General features: G+C 37.8%; 1 protein-coding gene across 1 annotated transcript in view; it reads right to left on the bottom strand.

The window, feature by feature from the left end:
- Positions 1–14,779, bottom strand: part of LOC149072879 (very-long-chain 3-oxoacyl-CoA reductase-like) — a 31,686-nt gene extending 16,907 nt beyond the window's left edge. Inside the window, exon 1 of the mRNA XM_089246228.1 lies at positions 13,983–14,779. Coding sequence (XP_089102354.1) covers positions 13,983–14,172 — 190 coding nt within the window. The 5' untranslated portion in view covers positions 14,173–14,779. The remainder of the gene's footprint in view (positions 1–13,982) is intronic.
- Between the last annotated feature and the right edge of the window lie 1,659 nt (positions 14,780–16,438).

Raw genomic sequence — 16,438 nt, 5'->3', positions numbered from 1 at the left:
TTTTTTTGAGGAATCTTCCTAAGTCCAGTCTGTCAACTGTATTCCCAATGCACAGCAAATTATGAAGACAAATCTTTCAAGAATGATGCTCCTTCGGGACCACTTCCAAAAGCAGTGAAAAATGTATAAATTACAAGGTCCAATGTGAAAAAGTCAAGGTGAAACAGATGGTTTTACTGAGCTGTCCGTAATTTTTTAAAAGGAATTTCTTTACATTTTACTGTTCAGTGCAACATCATTATTTTTGAGAAATTAAGCATTTTCATTTCTAGCTCTTTGCAGAGCTTTGTAAACATTGTTTATGCCTCTGTCCTAAAAACACAAAAGACAACTGAATACTATTGGGTGCATCAGAATCACAAAACCTAGAATGGGCCTATCTATCCAACCGCTTTGTTATGCAAACTGTTGTTTCACCTATACCAGACATGTCAACATTGGCTTAAAGCTCGTCGGTGGTGATGAATGTTCAGTTTTGCCACGGGAAAGGGGGTACCCCAGGACAACATAATCATAGTACAATAAAAAATAATCACTCAAAAAAATTTTTTTTCAATTTTAATACAAAGTTCATTAAATACAGCACCTCGGTGGCACTGGAAAATAAAGGGTTCAGGCCACATGAGCCCTCCCCCCAGCAACATTCCAAGGTCGCAGTCTCTAAATTCATGAATATTCAATGCAATCCTGACCTACGGACGTCTAGCAACCCTAGACCCTTCAAGCAAACATAACTCCAATTACCTTGTATTTTTTCTTTATTGTTCTTTAATTTTTTTATTTTTTTCCTGAAATTTCATTTCGTTAAAATTGTGCACTCGAAGAAGTTTGACCTTTCTTCAGCTGGTAAGGTCGAAAGAATAAAGAAGCCATAGCCGGAGGAGGGTCAATTGTATTCCTGCTAAGGTTCTATAGGGATTCCATGCGATTCAGCAGTCATGCTTTTTGCTGCAACTCACACCCCTAGCGCCTAAGGGCACATGCGTAATTTTTTGCAAGAGGGGCAAATGTACACCCTTCAGTTTTCTTAGGGCCATATTCACAGACATGGTTTAAACTGTAGTCACAATTTTTGGATAAGAGATCAACATAGATTGGTTAAAAACCTGAATTTAACCAATCCATGTCTCTTATCAAAAAATTGTGACTATAGCTTAAACCACGTCAGTGAATACCGCCCTTAATAAAGCACAAGCTATCGAATAAGTTGAATCATTTTCTGGCCCTTTTCTTTTTCGACTTCAGTCCTGAAACGCTCAAGCTTCAGGTGGACTAAAAAATGGTAGGATCTCCGAAAAAAAACCGCTATTTTCGGTAAGTGAAAATTTTAAAGTTTTAAAATAGGTGGGTTAAGGAACTTACCCTTTACTCCCTGGGTAAATGTTGAAATCAGGGTTCGCGATGCCGATCGCCATTGCGCCAAATCGCGACAAATTATTTCATTTGGCGAATAAATAAAAGATAAGAGTTCGCCAAATCGCGAGGGTCAAATCGGCTAATTGCGCATGTACAAAATTCGGAAGTGAAATTTTTGTTGGCCAATCGCGAACAATGTTCCGCTACTAGGAGGGTGGAGGGTTGACAGCAAAGCTGCATTAAGAGTTAACAAGAATCTAAGAGTTAACTTACAAGCGGCTTTGGTTGACAGGGACGATCAACCTCATCTACAAGCAAAGCCGCTTGAAAGTTAACTCTTAATGCAGCTTTGTCTACAAGCGTTACTAGTTGAGCGCACCCCCAAGAGCCTACATGCAAAAAACTTCCAATTGGTTTGAACCCTTTACTCGATAATCTTTCCCTCCGCAGATATGCTGCCGACGCCCTATTGCGCGTCAAATACCCGGAATTCCGGGAAAGGATGATTAAAAATTTTGTTCAAGCTTCCCGTGGAACGCGTACTTTCCGCGTTTTAAGAAAAAAACTACGGAGGGGGAAAAACATGTGTACCAATTTATTTTATTTTTCGTCCTCTTCACCGTCTATCATGATCGCGATAAGGTGTGACCTTAAAAACGAGTGAGGCTGACGAAATATTAAGTTGCGTCCCGAAATGAGAGCGGCTATTATACCGAATTTTCCCAATTTCTGAGGGTTTCCTCCAAATACGGTACGTTCGCGGCTACCCACCCACGTCACAGACAGCGTATTTGCCGCGTAAATTCGCTTCGTTTTCACGAGATTGCAAATGCGATTTTTTGAATCGCCCGTTCGAATCTTAATACAATTTTCCGAGATCGTTGGAGAAAAAAAAAACGAAATCTATAAAACTATCATAACTATCCATTCATCAAGCCGCTATGCGGTCGTGAGTTTCACGTCACGAAAATCCGAGTTTCGGACCTGCTAGGCCACTAATGCGCAGACTAAATACGATTTTATGAAGTTTTCCAACTTTCAGTTGGCTATCCCTTTAAAAAAAATTGTTGCCACGACGCAGAAGCGGCTCTTGGGATACGTGATTCCCACGGGGTGCCGTTCCGGGAGGGGCGCAAATCCAAAATGAAAAAGCAAAAAAAAATTTGATTGGAAAAAAAGGGGGAAATGTTGGTCCACTCTGGAGGGTCGCAAAATCCGAGATGAAAGTGCGCAAAAGATTACTTTTTTAGGAATTGCAGAGGCAATGCAAATCTGACATAGCTCCCATATGCAGAAGTTTAATGGTGGTAGACAACAGTTGTGGACCCCCATCAGGGGGGGGGGGGGAGGAAATCATTCTAGCTGGGAAGTGCTCAAAAATGATTTATATGAATCAGAAGATGATCATCAGAATCATTTGCTTTAAATTTATTATTGAAGCTGAGGTTTTCTGAAATGAAAAATCAAATTATAGACCGATTTATTAGTAAATACCGTATATAATGTGCTTAACTTAATTATATTTAATACAAGATTCATTGAGAAACTGGTTATTTGTGGAGATGAAGATTACAAGGAAGAAAATTCATCACTACCCCCCACGGGGACTAGAACCCCGGTCTCTCGCTTGCCGGACGAGTGCTCTACCATCTAAGCTATGGAAGCAGATAGAATGTTTTATATATATATATATATAAAACATTGGAGCATATATATATGTTGAAAGGCACCGTACATGGACGGCGTCAACAATCAACTAATAGCTCGTGAACGACAGAGACCAACCAGATGGCCACATGCATATAGAAATGTCCTATCCACTTGTCAATACACATTAATTAAATTTGTTTTAAATTAGTTACATATGTAAATTGGTCGGGTCCAGTGCCGGGTGGCGAGTACTGAGCTGATATGAATTAATATGAGCCAAGTAGAGCCAATTGAGGGCCCCACATGGATCTGCCGGCAAATACAATTTATGCTAGATAAGAATTCTCTTTCGAACGAAACAAACGGATACCACAGAGGGCCCACCTGGGGTCACTGAAGTAAACAAAGCTCATTTGGCCGGTCCCAGCACCGGCACGCAGTCTGAATAGGGAACACATCTACCCTGTGCTGTACTGAAACTGCCTTACCGTGTACCCTACATATGAGGGCAAAAGCTGCGCCGCTTTTTCCTAATAGCATGTGGCCATTTGAAGTTTGAGCGGTCACATACATTTTTCGCAAGCGCAGTGCAACCCGTTACGGGTAAGGGGGCCGTCATTGTGTGTGGGGTACATATTTGACAACAGCTTTGCTTCTGTGTGTCAATGCCATGGCCCCCAAAAGGGCGGGGCTGACAGGGCTGTAGCCCCGGACGATTCTCATCATTTTTTTCACGCTATAAATTTATAAAGGTCCCATGAAAAGTCTGGGGCCCACCAGAGGCTTCAGCCTAAACGCCCCGCTTTAGGATGTAGAGGATATGGTCAGGGCTTTGGATAAATTTTTCTTCAAATATTCAAGGATCATCTCTATTAAAAGGTTTCTGGTATCCGAGGTAGCTCAGAATTCATTTCCTCTGGTTGGCAATGAATGAATGAACGCCAGGGTCTCTGCCACCGGACTTATCCCGTTGCCGAGATCTCTTCCGGCCCAACTTCGTGGCAGAGTCTGGAACAAAGTGAGTGTGTGTACACCTAACAGTCTGAGTGTGTAGCTAGTGTTGTGTATGATATTTCAGTGCTGCCATCTATACTTCAAATTGTGAGTGAAGTGTAATGATTGAATATTTGTAACGTTGTAGGCCTGTTGCTCTCTGTGGCGAGACTTTTTAACGGGGAGATCGGCTCGCATTCACGCCTTGAAGTTGGGAACCACAGAAAACCAACTTCAGCCGACCACCACTGTGGGGTTCGAACCTGGATCCTCGCATCGCGAGTCCGTCACTATAACCACTCGACCACCACAGCGGCTATGGTGGCAGAGATCCTTATTTTATTCATATTATTTTGCTTAATTGTTATCAAAACGTCACAAAGAAAAACGTTTAATACCTTCACAGGGTTGAAAAAATTAAATTTATACGGAAAGTATCTACCTACTTTGACTTAAAAGCGATTTTTTAAATAAGTGTGTTGCTTATTGAAAAAAAAAACTATTATAAAAAAAATAATTTAGTTTCAAATTTTAACTACGTTCAATTTTTAATTAATATTAATTTTAACTAATATTAATTTTAATTTATTTAAAGTTTTAAATAATTTTAATTCCTAATTTGTTTATATTTTTCGTACATTTTGCGTTTGCGGACACTAGGTTGCGCCTCACCGATCAACACCTTCACTATAAAATATTGCCCCCATCAACACATCACCCTGTATCCGCGCCTGCATTGCATATAAAAAAGGGTGGGGTGTTTTATATGAAAAAATTACCAACTTCCGTGATCTGAAAATTAAATGTCAAGAAAAAAAAACCATTTCCGTTCTTTTGCATGGTTCATACTCTTTGAAAGTAAAAAAACTCAAGGACTATTCAAGCACTTTTCCAGGAAAAATTTTAAAATTCAAGGACATTCATTATCGCAGTTGATAAAAATAGTGATTTTTTTTTACAAAACTTAAATTACTTGGATTTTTTAAATATATACTCAACATTTACTCATTTTCAATTTTAAAATGCCAATTTTTTAAAGATATATTATTTTTGAAAACAATTATAATTCTCATTTCAACTTGCAGACAATGTCAAATTCTAAAGGTCTTGCTTTTAAAAAAAGCCATTGTAGTTTAGTATGCAAATGACATTTAAGCAGAATTCATTTTATGTTTGAAAAAGCATTGAACTTTGCCTTCGATAAAAAAAAATTAGAAAGCATGTAATCTAAGGTGACTATATGCCCTGGTACATTCCCATATTTTCATGTAATTTTGGCCATCCCAATTTTGTTATGAAAATGTCCCATTATTTTGCATATATTTGCAAAAACAAAGCCTATTGAAGTTTTTATTCTTTACTGAAATTAAGTATTAAAATTATTTTCCCAATCCTATGAATTATATTACGACATATAATTATGACTTTAAATATTGTCATGTGTTAACGTTTTTTCCCCATAGAATCCATTTAAATCTACTGCTTCAATGTAATGGTGCTTCGTTTTCTGCTTTTGGTGTTTTTTGGCAATTTTAGCAATAATTGGCAACTTTGTTTACCTTTGTTAACATTTTTGGTGACAATTGGCGGTTTTCCCGTATTTTTATCAAGGAAATATGGTCAGCTAACATATATTCAAATGACATTCAATAGTTAGAAAAATTTCATAGTTAGAAAATATTTAGAAGCGATATTGCAAGAGCATTTTTTTAGGCAGCATCTTTTTAAGCATAGAAATACCTCAGGTATGCATGACCATATGTCCTGCTTTGAACATCGTCACGTAATCATTGTGTACCATTGTTGGTCTACGCATTTTCGCCCTTTTTTTTTTTTTTTTCCAAACCGAGCACAACTCAGGTCTATTGCCATAGGCAATTTACTACCTAGTGAGTTGTGCCGGAAGTGTAAGTGCGTGTACCTAACAGTCTGAGTGTGTATCTAGTGTTGTGTATGATTTTTCAGTGCTGCCATCTATATCTCAAAAGTGAAGTGAGTGATGTGTAGTGACTGAATATTTGTACTGTTTGTAGGACTGTTACTCTGTGGCGAGACTTTTTAACGGGGAGATCGGCTCGCATTTGCGCCTCGAAGTTGGGAACCACAGAAAACCAACTTCAGCCGACCACCACTGTGGGGTTCGAACCCGGATCCTCGCATCACGAGTCCGGCACTATAACCACTCGACCACCACAGCGGCCGCATTTTCGCCCTAGTGGAATGTGGTTTAGAGGGGGATTTTTTGAGTTGAAGGGGGAACAAAAACTGATGGAAGAAATTCCCACAAAATTTTTTTCAAGCACTTGAAAACCATTATTTTTTTCAAGTACTACAATGATTTTTCAAGGACTTGAAAATTAACTTTTTTTTTTCAAGGACTGTACGAACCCTGTTTTGGGAACCTCTTTTATTCCAGAACATTGTTTCTCAAACTTTTCGTCCAATCTCTCACCCCGGACCCTACCATCGACCTGGGGCAATACTGCCTACTTGGGAAACACTATTCTAGGAGCAATAAATTTGCAACTAAAATAAACGGGGAAAAATAAAAAAAACTCCACGTTAATAAAAAGTATCCTCCGAATTTTCTTGCAAACGCACGTTTACGCAATTTACCGAGAAGTAGCAGCGAAACTTCGTTAGGAAAATTCCTAGTCGATGTAAAATCCAATTACATTGCAAAAAAAAAAGCCAGAAATTTTTCATAGATCCTCAAAATCGGAAACTGATTTTGTACGGCAAAATAGTGCCGTATCGAAATTCTCTCGCGTTTTCTTCAACGGTGGCTCCCTATCATAGACTAAAGATATATTCTAACTCTGTGCTCCCGATCTACTATTGAATATGTCCGAGTCTATGAAAGGGCATCTCTTTCGAATAAATAAAAATGGCATGTGCTCACAAGGAGGAAAAACGACGTTTCTATATCACGAATGAATATCAAGAGTTCGGTGTGGCTTCTAAAAGTTTATTTCCACATAACCTGCGAATCGAGTATGTTGCAACCCCTGGATAATACGGTAGCAAGTCAAGGAAATTGATAGACCGTCCTTGCAACTAATGGAAAACAAATGTCGTGATTCGGGTGTTGATGAAATCAATAAAAAACGTTGTGAAACTGCAAACATATGGGCATGTGGATTGTCCTCTTCAATATTGGTGAATATGTTCCTTGAAAATGAGGGTACAATCTCCGCTGGAATTAAACTATAAAAGTTTTATAGAGGTTCTTTTCATAAAATTTGAAAAATGCAACCACTAAGCGTATCGGTTACATTCACTCGAATTTAACCGATACGATTATTGGCTGCATTTTTAAAGTTTTATGAAAAAAACCTTCACGAAACTTTTCTAGTGTAATCCCAGCCTTAGGCCGGTATTACACTATAAAAGTTTGATAAAAGTCCTATTATAAAAACTTGAAAAATGCAGCCAATAAGGTCAACGGTTGCATTTTCTAGAATGTAACCAATAACCTTATTGGTTAGATTTTTCAAGTTTTATAAAATGGATTTTATCAAACTTTTATAGTGTAATACCGGCCTTGGAGAACTATTAGATTTGCACAAATTCAAAAACGGTGAAATAGTGACTATCGTACAGATTGATATAAAACCCGGTCTCAGCGTTTCCAACCAATACCGAAAAGTACAAGGGAAAATAGGCTAAACCACTAAAAATAAAATCTTTATCCATAATCAGATTTTAAAAACAATGGCTTTGTTCACTTCAAAAAGAGTGACACTATCCTTCAAGGACAGTCCGTGGTCATGAAATAAAACGGAAACGCGCAAGTGGAACATCAAGATAAGTATTTTTACGGCAAGCTAAATCTGATGTAGCAAGTAACGTGTTTCAGAAAAGGTCAATAAAGAATTAAAAAAAAAAGGCCAAGAAGGAAAAAAATATGTCCAAAGATGAACTTCGAGCCTTGGGGCGGAAAGAAACGGCCGCTCGTACGATAGGTTGTGTACGCGTGAGAGCATCTTCCGATCCTAATTTTATCGTTTGTGCACTTGAATTTTAAATCGTGAAAAAATTAAAAACCCGAAACGTCCTTGAACGATACCAGATACATGGATAAATTTCATCAATTTATTTCATTTATCCGCGATCACAGATATATTTGTGATTATAATCTGATTCAATGCGTGCCCACGCGTTAAGACGATACTGAAAGTTAGTTACTTTCCACTACCGTATATTTTTTACCATCAACGATAATACCGATTTTAGATCATAATTTTGGATTTAATCATTTTTGTCGCACTACGGTCATTTACTTAACGTATCGTGATCTAAAGTTTGAAGCAGATTCCTAATTGAGCGGTTTTGCTTTTACAGAGCAGTCTTAATAAATTGGCTCTCCCGAGCACGACCAAAGGACCTCATGAAAATGAAATCGGATACAATTATTTTCCTGAGCAGACTGAAAATTGGTAGACAAATACTTTCAACCTGGTAAAAGGCCCCGGAACGTCACTTTAGCCAGCCTTTTCCCGTCATTACAATTAAGTAGTAGTCAGAGTATGAACACATAGTGCACGCTGGTTTCCGATTCTGCGAGTTGGCACCGACACGGGTTGGTTAAAAAACCTGGAAAATGTGAAACCAACGTCACTATGTTCGTACCCTTAGAACCTACAAGACCGCCGAAACGGAGGTTGACTAGTTACTCATTTCAGAAACACATGCAAACGCGACTAGCAAACATTTTACATGCATAGGTTATTACTTAAAACACAGGCAGAGAGAGACTTGGAGGTCCTGGGGAGGAGGGCACGATAAGGGCCATAACTAGAAACGAAAATTTTACTGTCGCCCGGGGCCAGTGTCCATTTCGGCGCCTCTCCCCTTCTCGTAATTTTGAACGGAAAACAGTAAACTAAGCGCCCATCCTGATCCCGAGTGAACAAAACCCCCTGCCCTCTCCCACTTGCAACCCTGATAACAATACATTTATATAGGTCACCTATACTAGGGCCGTAACTAGGATTTTTGCAGCCTGGGGCAAACAATTTTGCCGCCCCCAAAACTTTAAAATTCGGTAATTTTATACATAACGGTGCTCTTTGTTCTCACCTAAAATTGCCAACCCCTAAATTTTTCCGCCCGGGGCAGTTCCCCCTGCTCCCCTCTAGTTCCGGCACTGCTTATATGCATTCTGATGTTGGAGGCCATGGGGCCCCGTATTAACGCCTATGCTTAAGCATTTTGCGGCCTAGTGCGAAAAAAATTCTATGGCCCTCTATGCGTGTTAAGGCGCAAGACTCGTATTTTTGATGAGATGTATAAATTGATAGAATTTGTAATGCATGACAGACCCATTGTGCCTCACGGATATATAAGCACTTTTTTCTAACACTCCAACTGGTGGGCTTTGATAGATACTGCTTTGAAGATACTGTCATTCCCCAAATTCTAAAACATTAAAAGCTGGTTTTAGAGGTCACAAATGCATCTCAATCCTCCTAAATCAAGCCTTTTATTTGATGGGAGCATTCCCCAAGTCACTTAATAGACAACCTGCCCCCCCCCCCTCCTAAGATATTTTTCTCGCTTATTTCCGACACAGATGTTCTTTAAAAATACCTACAATATATATTTTTGTATTTTTCTCTTCACTATAGGATGATTTAAATTTGCAAAAATTAATCATTTTATTGCACATTCACAATTTCATGAACACCCTGAAACAGGGCCTGAATGATATGAAGGGGCTCCACAACAACTTGGACCATAGTTTGGTTAGCACGTGTTGAAATTTTAGAACTGAAAAAATATCTCCCCATGTGGAAATTAAACCTTAAATGTTTTCTCTTCTGAAGTGGCCCACCAACAGGATCAGACTTCGGCAGTAAAACTGGATCAAAATGCATTGGCTTTTGACTTATCTAAAGCCCTGAGAGGCAAAAACATTTATCTTGCCCGTGGATCCCCAGTTTTTATAACCACCATCCCCATAATACCTACAGAAATACTGGGTTTGAGCCCTCCCAAAATTTCTGATAACTACACCTATTAAAGCTCATTTAAATACAGAACTCAAATTTAACGCCACCCTATATTTCGCAGAATTCTGGTGCTGTAACAAGTTTGACATTGTATCAAATTATAATTTAACACATGTAATCTATGGAGCAGCAGTTCTCAACCTTTTCTGACTCTCAGAGCCTTTTTTAGTGTATAATTTCCATGGTGGAGCCCTGTTTAACTCCTGGAGCCCTTTTTAGTATATTTATATACAAATGCACGGCTACCACAGGCAAATTGCCCAACGAGGTGGCTGAGAAAAAGATGTTCATAACAAGTATGGATGTCTCATATTACGGTACAATATAGTAACTAATTATATAGTGCGTGTGTATATATCTCTGGAAGCGCACATGAAGCAGGGCTCTGTGGAGCACCGGTTGAGAACCACTGCTCTAGAGAAATGGAAGATTTGTTGAGAATTTCTGGCGTTAAGTGGGGTTTGGCACAAAATTGGGGGTGTTATAATGAGGTTTGACTGTACATAGATTAAAAGGCAATGGAAATTAATATCATTAACAGACGTCGCCAGATCAGGATTGGGTTTTCACAAGGCCTCCCTTCTTTATGCATTGGTTAATTGACAGCGAGAAAATGTGTTTTGGTACCATTATAACAGAATTGGCAGGTTTGACACATGGCAGTTTTTAACGGTTTGAACTGTCACATCAAAAACCTCAAATATTGTTTTCAATATAAAAATTTCCATTGGAAATATACACGTTAATGGCATGTAATGTTTAAAGTGACTGTTATACAAAGAATAAATATTTAATCGAAGAAAAAATATATTGATCATTAAATAATTTTATACTCTACAGAATTTTGGACAATCATGTATGGTTTTTTTTTCTTATAAAATGTACAATTTGAATAAAGCATAGCATAGGCTAAACACAGAAGGGAAAACTATGGAATGATTTGACATTCTCTGATTCAAGATGATTCTTGACCTTCCAAAATTTCTTCAACTGCTTATATATGTGTGCATTGATATAAACTATCCGCTGTACTCTTTTTACAACAGATAAGTGTTTGAAAAAGTTTATTACATCATATAAGTAATGTTGATTTCTATTATTAAATTATCTAGATAAGGGGCCATTCAAGTATTAGGTAAGCAAATTTTTAGCCATTTTTGACCCCCCCCCCCCCCCGTCAGCAAAATTTCGTCATCAGCTCTCTGCCCCTCTGAATCCAACTCATATTTTCATAAAGGGTGGTTGATGACGTAAGCATTATCCAAACCCCCCTTCCCCCCCCCCATGATGACGTAATACTTGAACGGCCCCTAACCAATAATACTTAAAACGATACTCTTATTGTGCATAACATTGAAATATATCTAGCGATCAAAATACTAAATTGCAGGACTACAATGTCATTTCATTTGGCAATGCTAGCTTGTATACGATTCTTAAGAAACTCCTGTAACTCATCCTTAGTCAAACTTATTCTTACTTTTGCACTATGATATGGTATATTTACTAGCATTTATAATGAAATGGTTTTCCAATTGAAGCTGTATTTAAACATGCAAAGCAAATGCTTTGGAAACCCTAATTTAATGATAACATAAAAAATTTTAGGCGACAATACAAAGTTTCAAGTCAACGTGGCACCCAAGATTTGTCACAAGCAAAGTACCTGTTCTTAAACTTTTATCCTAGTTTTATCCTAAAAGATTTTATCCCAGAGTTTCTCAGCTGTCAGCCTCCCACTAGTAGAGGGGCGAAAAATGCTTAAATATGTCCCTACCCGCCCGTAATTATTTATTATTAAAAAGCTTAACTTCTTCGCTCACAAGCGATTGGCAAGAAATTTGGATGATCTGTTTGACAAATCGGCAATAAATACAATAAAAGTTTTGATAACCTTGTTCTAATGTAATGGCATGTTAGAAAAAGAAAGGGAAAAGTTCTAATACTTACAGATAAGAGATAGTGTAGGTTTAAAGTAAATCTTTCACCCTCATCTACCTGTTTCTTCCCTCTTATGTACATAATGGAACCTATTGAACCTTAGAATAGAAGCTTTTTACCTCATCGTACAGATACTTTTCTTTAGGGTCACAACAAAGTTTTGCAGTGGTGAGGAGAAAGGAAAGAAAACAGACTTGTTTGAATTTACTCCACGTTTGGGTGCAATATTACGTCCTTGATCGTAAAGTGGTTAATATATGGTGCTTGCACAATTTTACAAACACCCTAGAGATAATTCGAATGGAATCATTACACATATAGGTTAATAAAATTATTCGAAATATTGGGAAGGACTCACCTATTTCTATAGGTTAAGGGAAATGGTGGCAAAGATTAGGGGAGGCTTGGGCCCCTTTGGCCAGAGGCAAGTTTAGGCCTATGGCAGGACAGTTAAACAATGCATATGTATCTCGCTTTACGACAATCAATATTTTCAAATAGTTACTTTTGGGCAGGGGGTCTAAAGGTCTCTATGATAGAACCCAGAGAGCCTCTAACTAATAGGTCACAAAACGAGCCTGGTTCTACCCATAAATTTTAATTTATAAAAAGATCTAAATATTACATTGCTTGCATAATTTTATGAACACCTTGAAGTTAGTTTCCACAAAATCATTAACCATACACTTAAAAACCAATGCATATCGCGTTTTACATTCAGTATTTCCAGAATGGCATGGCCAGACTGTCATCACATGGAACCACCCAGTGTTTCAAGTGAATTGGAAAGGGCCCCCATGATAACGGGATTCAAAATATGAAGGTAAAGACACCTCAGATCATCACTATCTGGGACCCTTGGTGCTATTCAAACAACTTTCCAAGTCTAATAAACAATGCAATTATAATGATTGCTGCAAAGCATTAAATAACTATTACTGCTTGACAGTATATGCACCTCACACATTCTTTTTCAGAATTTCAATTCGTAACGAATTGGTACATATAGGAAGGCACGTATGTACAGTGAAACCTCACTACAAAGATACTTGACATAACGATAAATTTTTCTACAACCTTTTTGGCAAGGCTTTTTGGAAACACCTGTAATCTAATGCTAAACTACCGCCTCTCGATATAACAGTAATCTCTCTACAACGGTATTTTTTCTCAGTCCAGAATATCATTGTATCAAGGTTTCACCAAACTATCAGTGTTTGCCCTAACACAGAGGTTTCTAAATTTTTTGGAGTGATCCCCCTTTTCACAAGAATTTTATTGGCAACCCCCCCCCCCCAACTCTTTTTTCAACTTCGGTTAAAATTTAATTGACATGACATTGCATCGATACTATTCACACGGGCATAATCAACTCTGCATTTTTCGAATTTTTTGTAAAATCAACATTGTGATCAAGATAAGTCAACTCAGGCTTTTATGTGTATATGCAGCAGATACATCAACCAGTGTTCGACAACCAATCAAAGTTGAATGATTTTAGGGCATCCTATCATCAAAATCTGTAACTACACGATTTCGAAAAATCTCAATTAAAATTTTACAGGGCTGAAAAACAATGGTTTTTAACTTACCGTTTTTAAGATTTTCAATTTTAATCGGGGAAGTTTCCTTTTTTAAACACCTTGTAGTTTATAATTTATTTGTTGTGTGCTTTTGACCAGCACTAGTGAAGTGCACAAACATGGATAATAAGTACCTCAGCTAAGAGTCAAGGCATGTTTTCGGTTTGACATTTACATTGCATAAAAACAAACTTATTTTAAGACATTTAAATTTTGAAAAGTGAGTTTTTTGCAACCTAGTTTGGGAACCACTGTCCTAACTTATTTATGTTGTCAGAGTTGTGTTTGTTTCCTGTTCTTACTGGTACTGCCATTTCTCTTCCGTACTTTGAAGTAAAGATGGTTAAATGCTTGAATTTTCATGCATTTATCACTTTTACTTCAAAATATGGAAAACTGGATAAATGAATTAAAAAGTAGATTACATAACTAGAAACATACTCACCAGCCCATTCACCGAGCTTTTTCCAATCAACAGTGAAACCTAACAAATCGGCAAGAAAACAAGTCCAAACTGCTCGCCATAAAGAGAGTAACAATTTGAAGACAAACCAGCAAATGAAGAGGACTCCTATATACCAGAAAAATGCTCCTCGGTGGGCATCGCTAGCATCACAATGTTCATTACCGGACATGACTAATGAGAAATTATCTTTTCACCAATTATATGATAAACTATCACCGGATTTTCGTCGAACCGGGATGCAAATAAAACGCCGGTTTTAATCTGAGTCTCTCTTGTCCACTCGCCTGGGTGACAGTTGAGCAGCGAATGATAAACACAGGTTTGAGAAACACCGGCAGCGAGAGGAATCGGACGAGATTTGCGAGGAGGAGCACGAAACGACTGGCGAAAATCCGCGTTTGTCGTCTGCTTTTTTTCCCCCCACACTAAAGCTGTTTCACCAGTTTTCGGGCTCTTTTTTTTTTTTTTTTTTCCTCTTTCGTAAATCTACGCATGAAACTTCAAATATGAAAACTTCTTCGGAAAAAACGGTTTCAAGGTCAACATAAAATTCCCAATACACGTGCTTATTTTCCCGTCATTATTCCGTGTTTAATGTAGATCGTACGTAATATTCCGTTACTAAGTTGATTGACTGACGAGAACGCCGATGTTTAGTTTACGATTTGATCGTAACCGGTGAAGCAGTCGATTTTTGCAATTTTGCCACATTCAGGAGGCTTTGGTAGGACAATGTGCAGTCGTAACGCATGGGCTTATTCTTGCAAGAAGTGCTGAGGGGCCAGGGGCGGATGAAGGCCTTAAGCACTCAAGTGATTTTTGTGTCCCTCCCCGTCCCCTTGGTGTACGGCTTTGGTGTAAGTAGGCAGGGCCGGATTTCCGCATGGGAAACATAGGCAGTTGCACAGGAGCTCCCATGTTTTAGGGGGTCCCATAATTTCTAATAGTATATATTTTACTCAAATTTATATAAATTCTATTTGGTAAAGAAAATCAAAAAGTTTTCCCCTAAATCACATCGTACTATTTCCAAAGTGTCCATTATTAGCAAATCCTATTAAATATGAATTTTAATATACCAATCAATAATAGATTTTACACAACAAGTATATAATGCACCTATTGCAATATTAACTTCACGACAAAAATACTTTTCAATGTCTCATTCTTTTGTTCGATTCCTCAATTTCACATCTTTTACAATACAATACATCTTTTTGAATGTAAAATGATTTATGAAATGATAAGAAAGTTTGCATACGTGATCAACATGAAATCCTCAAATCTTTATGAAGATTCTGTTATATTTGTGAAACGCGAAACTTGGATGCATCTAATCTTGCAAACACTTTTTCAGGTGGACTGCAACAACTTTCATCCTTGGTTCAGGTTGGTGGCACAATGTCCCAAATGTTAAATAACGATAGAGGTTTACAAGGGACGTTTCGAAATTTTGAGGCAGCATTCAATCACCGTTAACAACATCACCACATCACCAATATATCAAACTGTTCTAGAGAAAAATCGTTTTTTTTATTTAAAAAAAATAATAAAATCATCTGTTTGATCAAGTCATTTACAAGAAAAACTGTCATCTCTTTTAGCTTTATTGTGCATTGAAGCTGAGATAACTCAAAAATTAGATTTTGATGACATTATCCATGATTCGCTCATATGAGAGTGCGAAAAAAATATTTATTGTGTAAGATATTTCATGGAGAATTTCACATTATATTTCTCATTTAAAATAGTGCATATCCCCTTTTTTTATGTGTTTATTAACAGTCGAAAGAGGCCCCCCCCCCTCCCCAATGTCTCTTGCCCAGGGTGCCTCCACCATCTAATCAAAGTCGGGCTCTATAAGTAAGCTATGCAAATTGGCAAGCAGGTATTTTTAGATGGGGAAGGGGGTTCAGAAGAATTAGAAATTTTTGTCCGAAACGTGTGCGATGCCACAACTCAGGAGCCTTCAGTGCCATATTGATGGGCAAACACTCGAAAGGGTAGAGTACATGAAGGACTTAGGTGTCACTTTTGATAAGACTCTAAATTTCAAACAGCATATTAATAACATTGTTTCAAAAGCATCAAGGAATGTCGGTTTCATAATCCGCAACAGCGAATTTTTTCAAAATACAGAAACCTTGCTGCGACTTTACAATTCTTACGTAAGATCAGTTCTAGAATATTGTTCCATAATCTGGAATCCATATTACTTGTACAATAACACGAGGATTGAACGCACACAAAATAGGCTTCTGCGCTTTGTTTACTTCAAGAAGTTTCAAATTTTTGATATTCGAATTCCTACAGACATACTCAGATCTACTTTTCACTATGAATCACTCGAAGTCCGCCGTCAGAATGCATTGATCACCTTTTTTGTGAAAATTCTGCACTTCGACTTGGATGTACCAGACATTTTAGCCCAAATC

Source organism: Pholcus phalangioides, unplaced genomic scaffold (genome assembly GCF_987345545.1).
Source record: "Pholcus phalangioides strain wild (caught in Gottingen) unplaced genomic scaffold, Ppha-v1.0 ptg000017l_1, whole genome shotgun sequence".
Taxonomy (NCBI): Eukaryota; Metazoa; Arthropoda; class Arachnida; order Araneae; family Pholcidae; genus Pholcus; species Pholcus phalangioides.
Note: the sequence above shows the minus strand (reverse complement) of the source record. Positions and strands in the feature narration are given on the sequence as shown.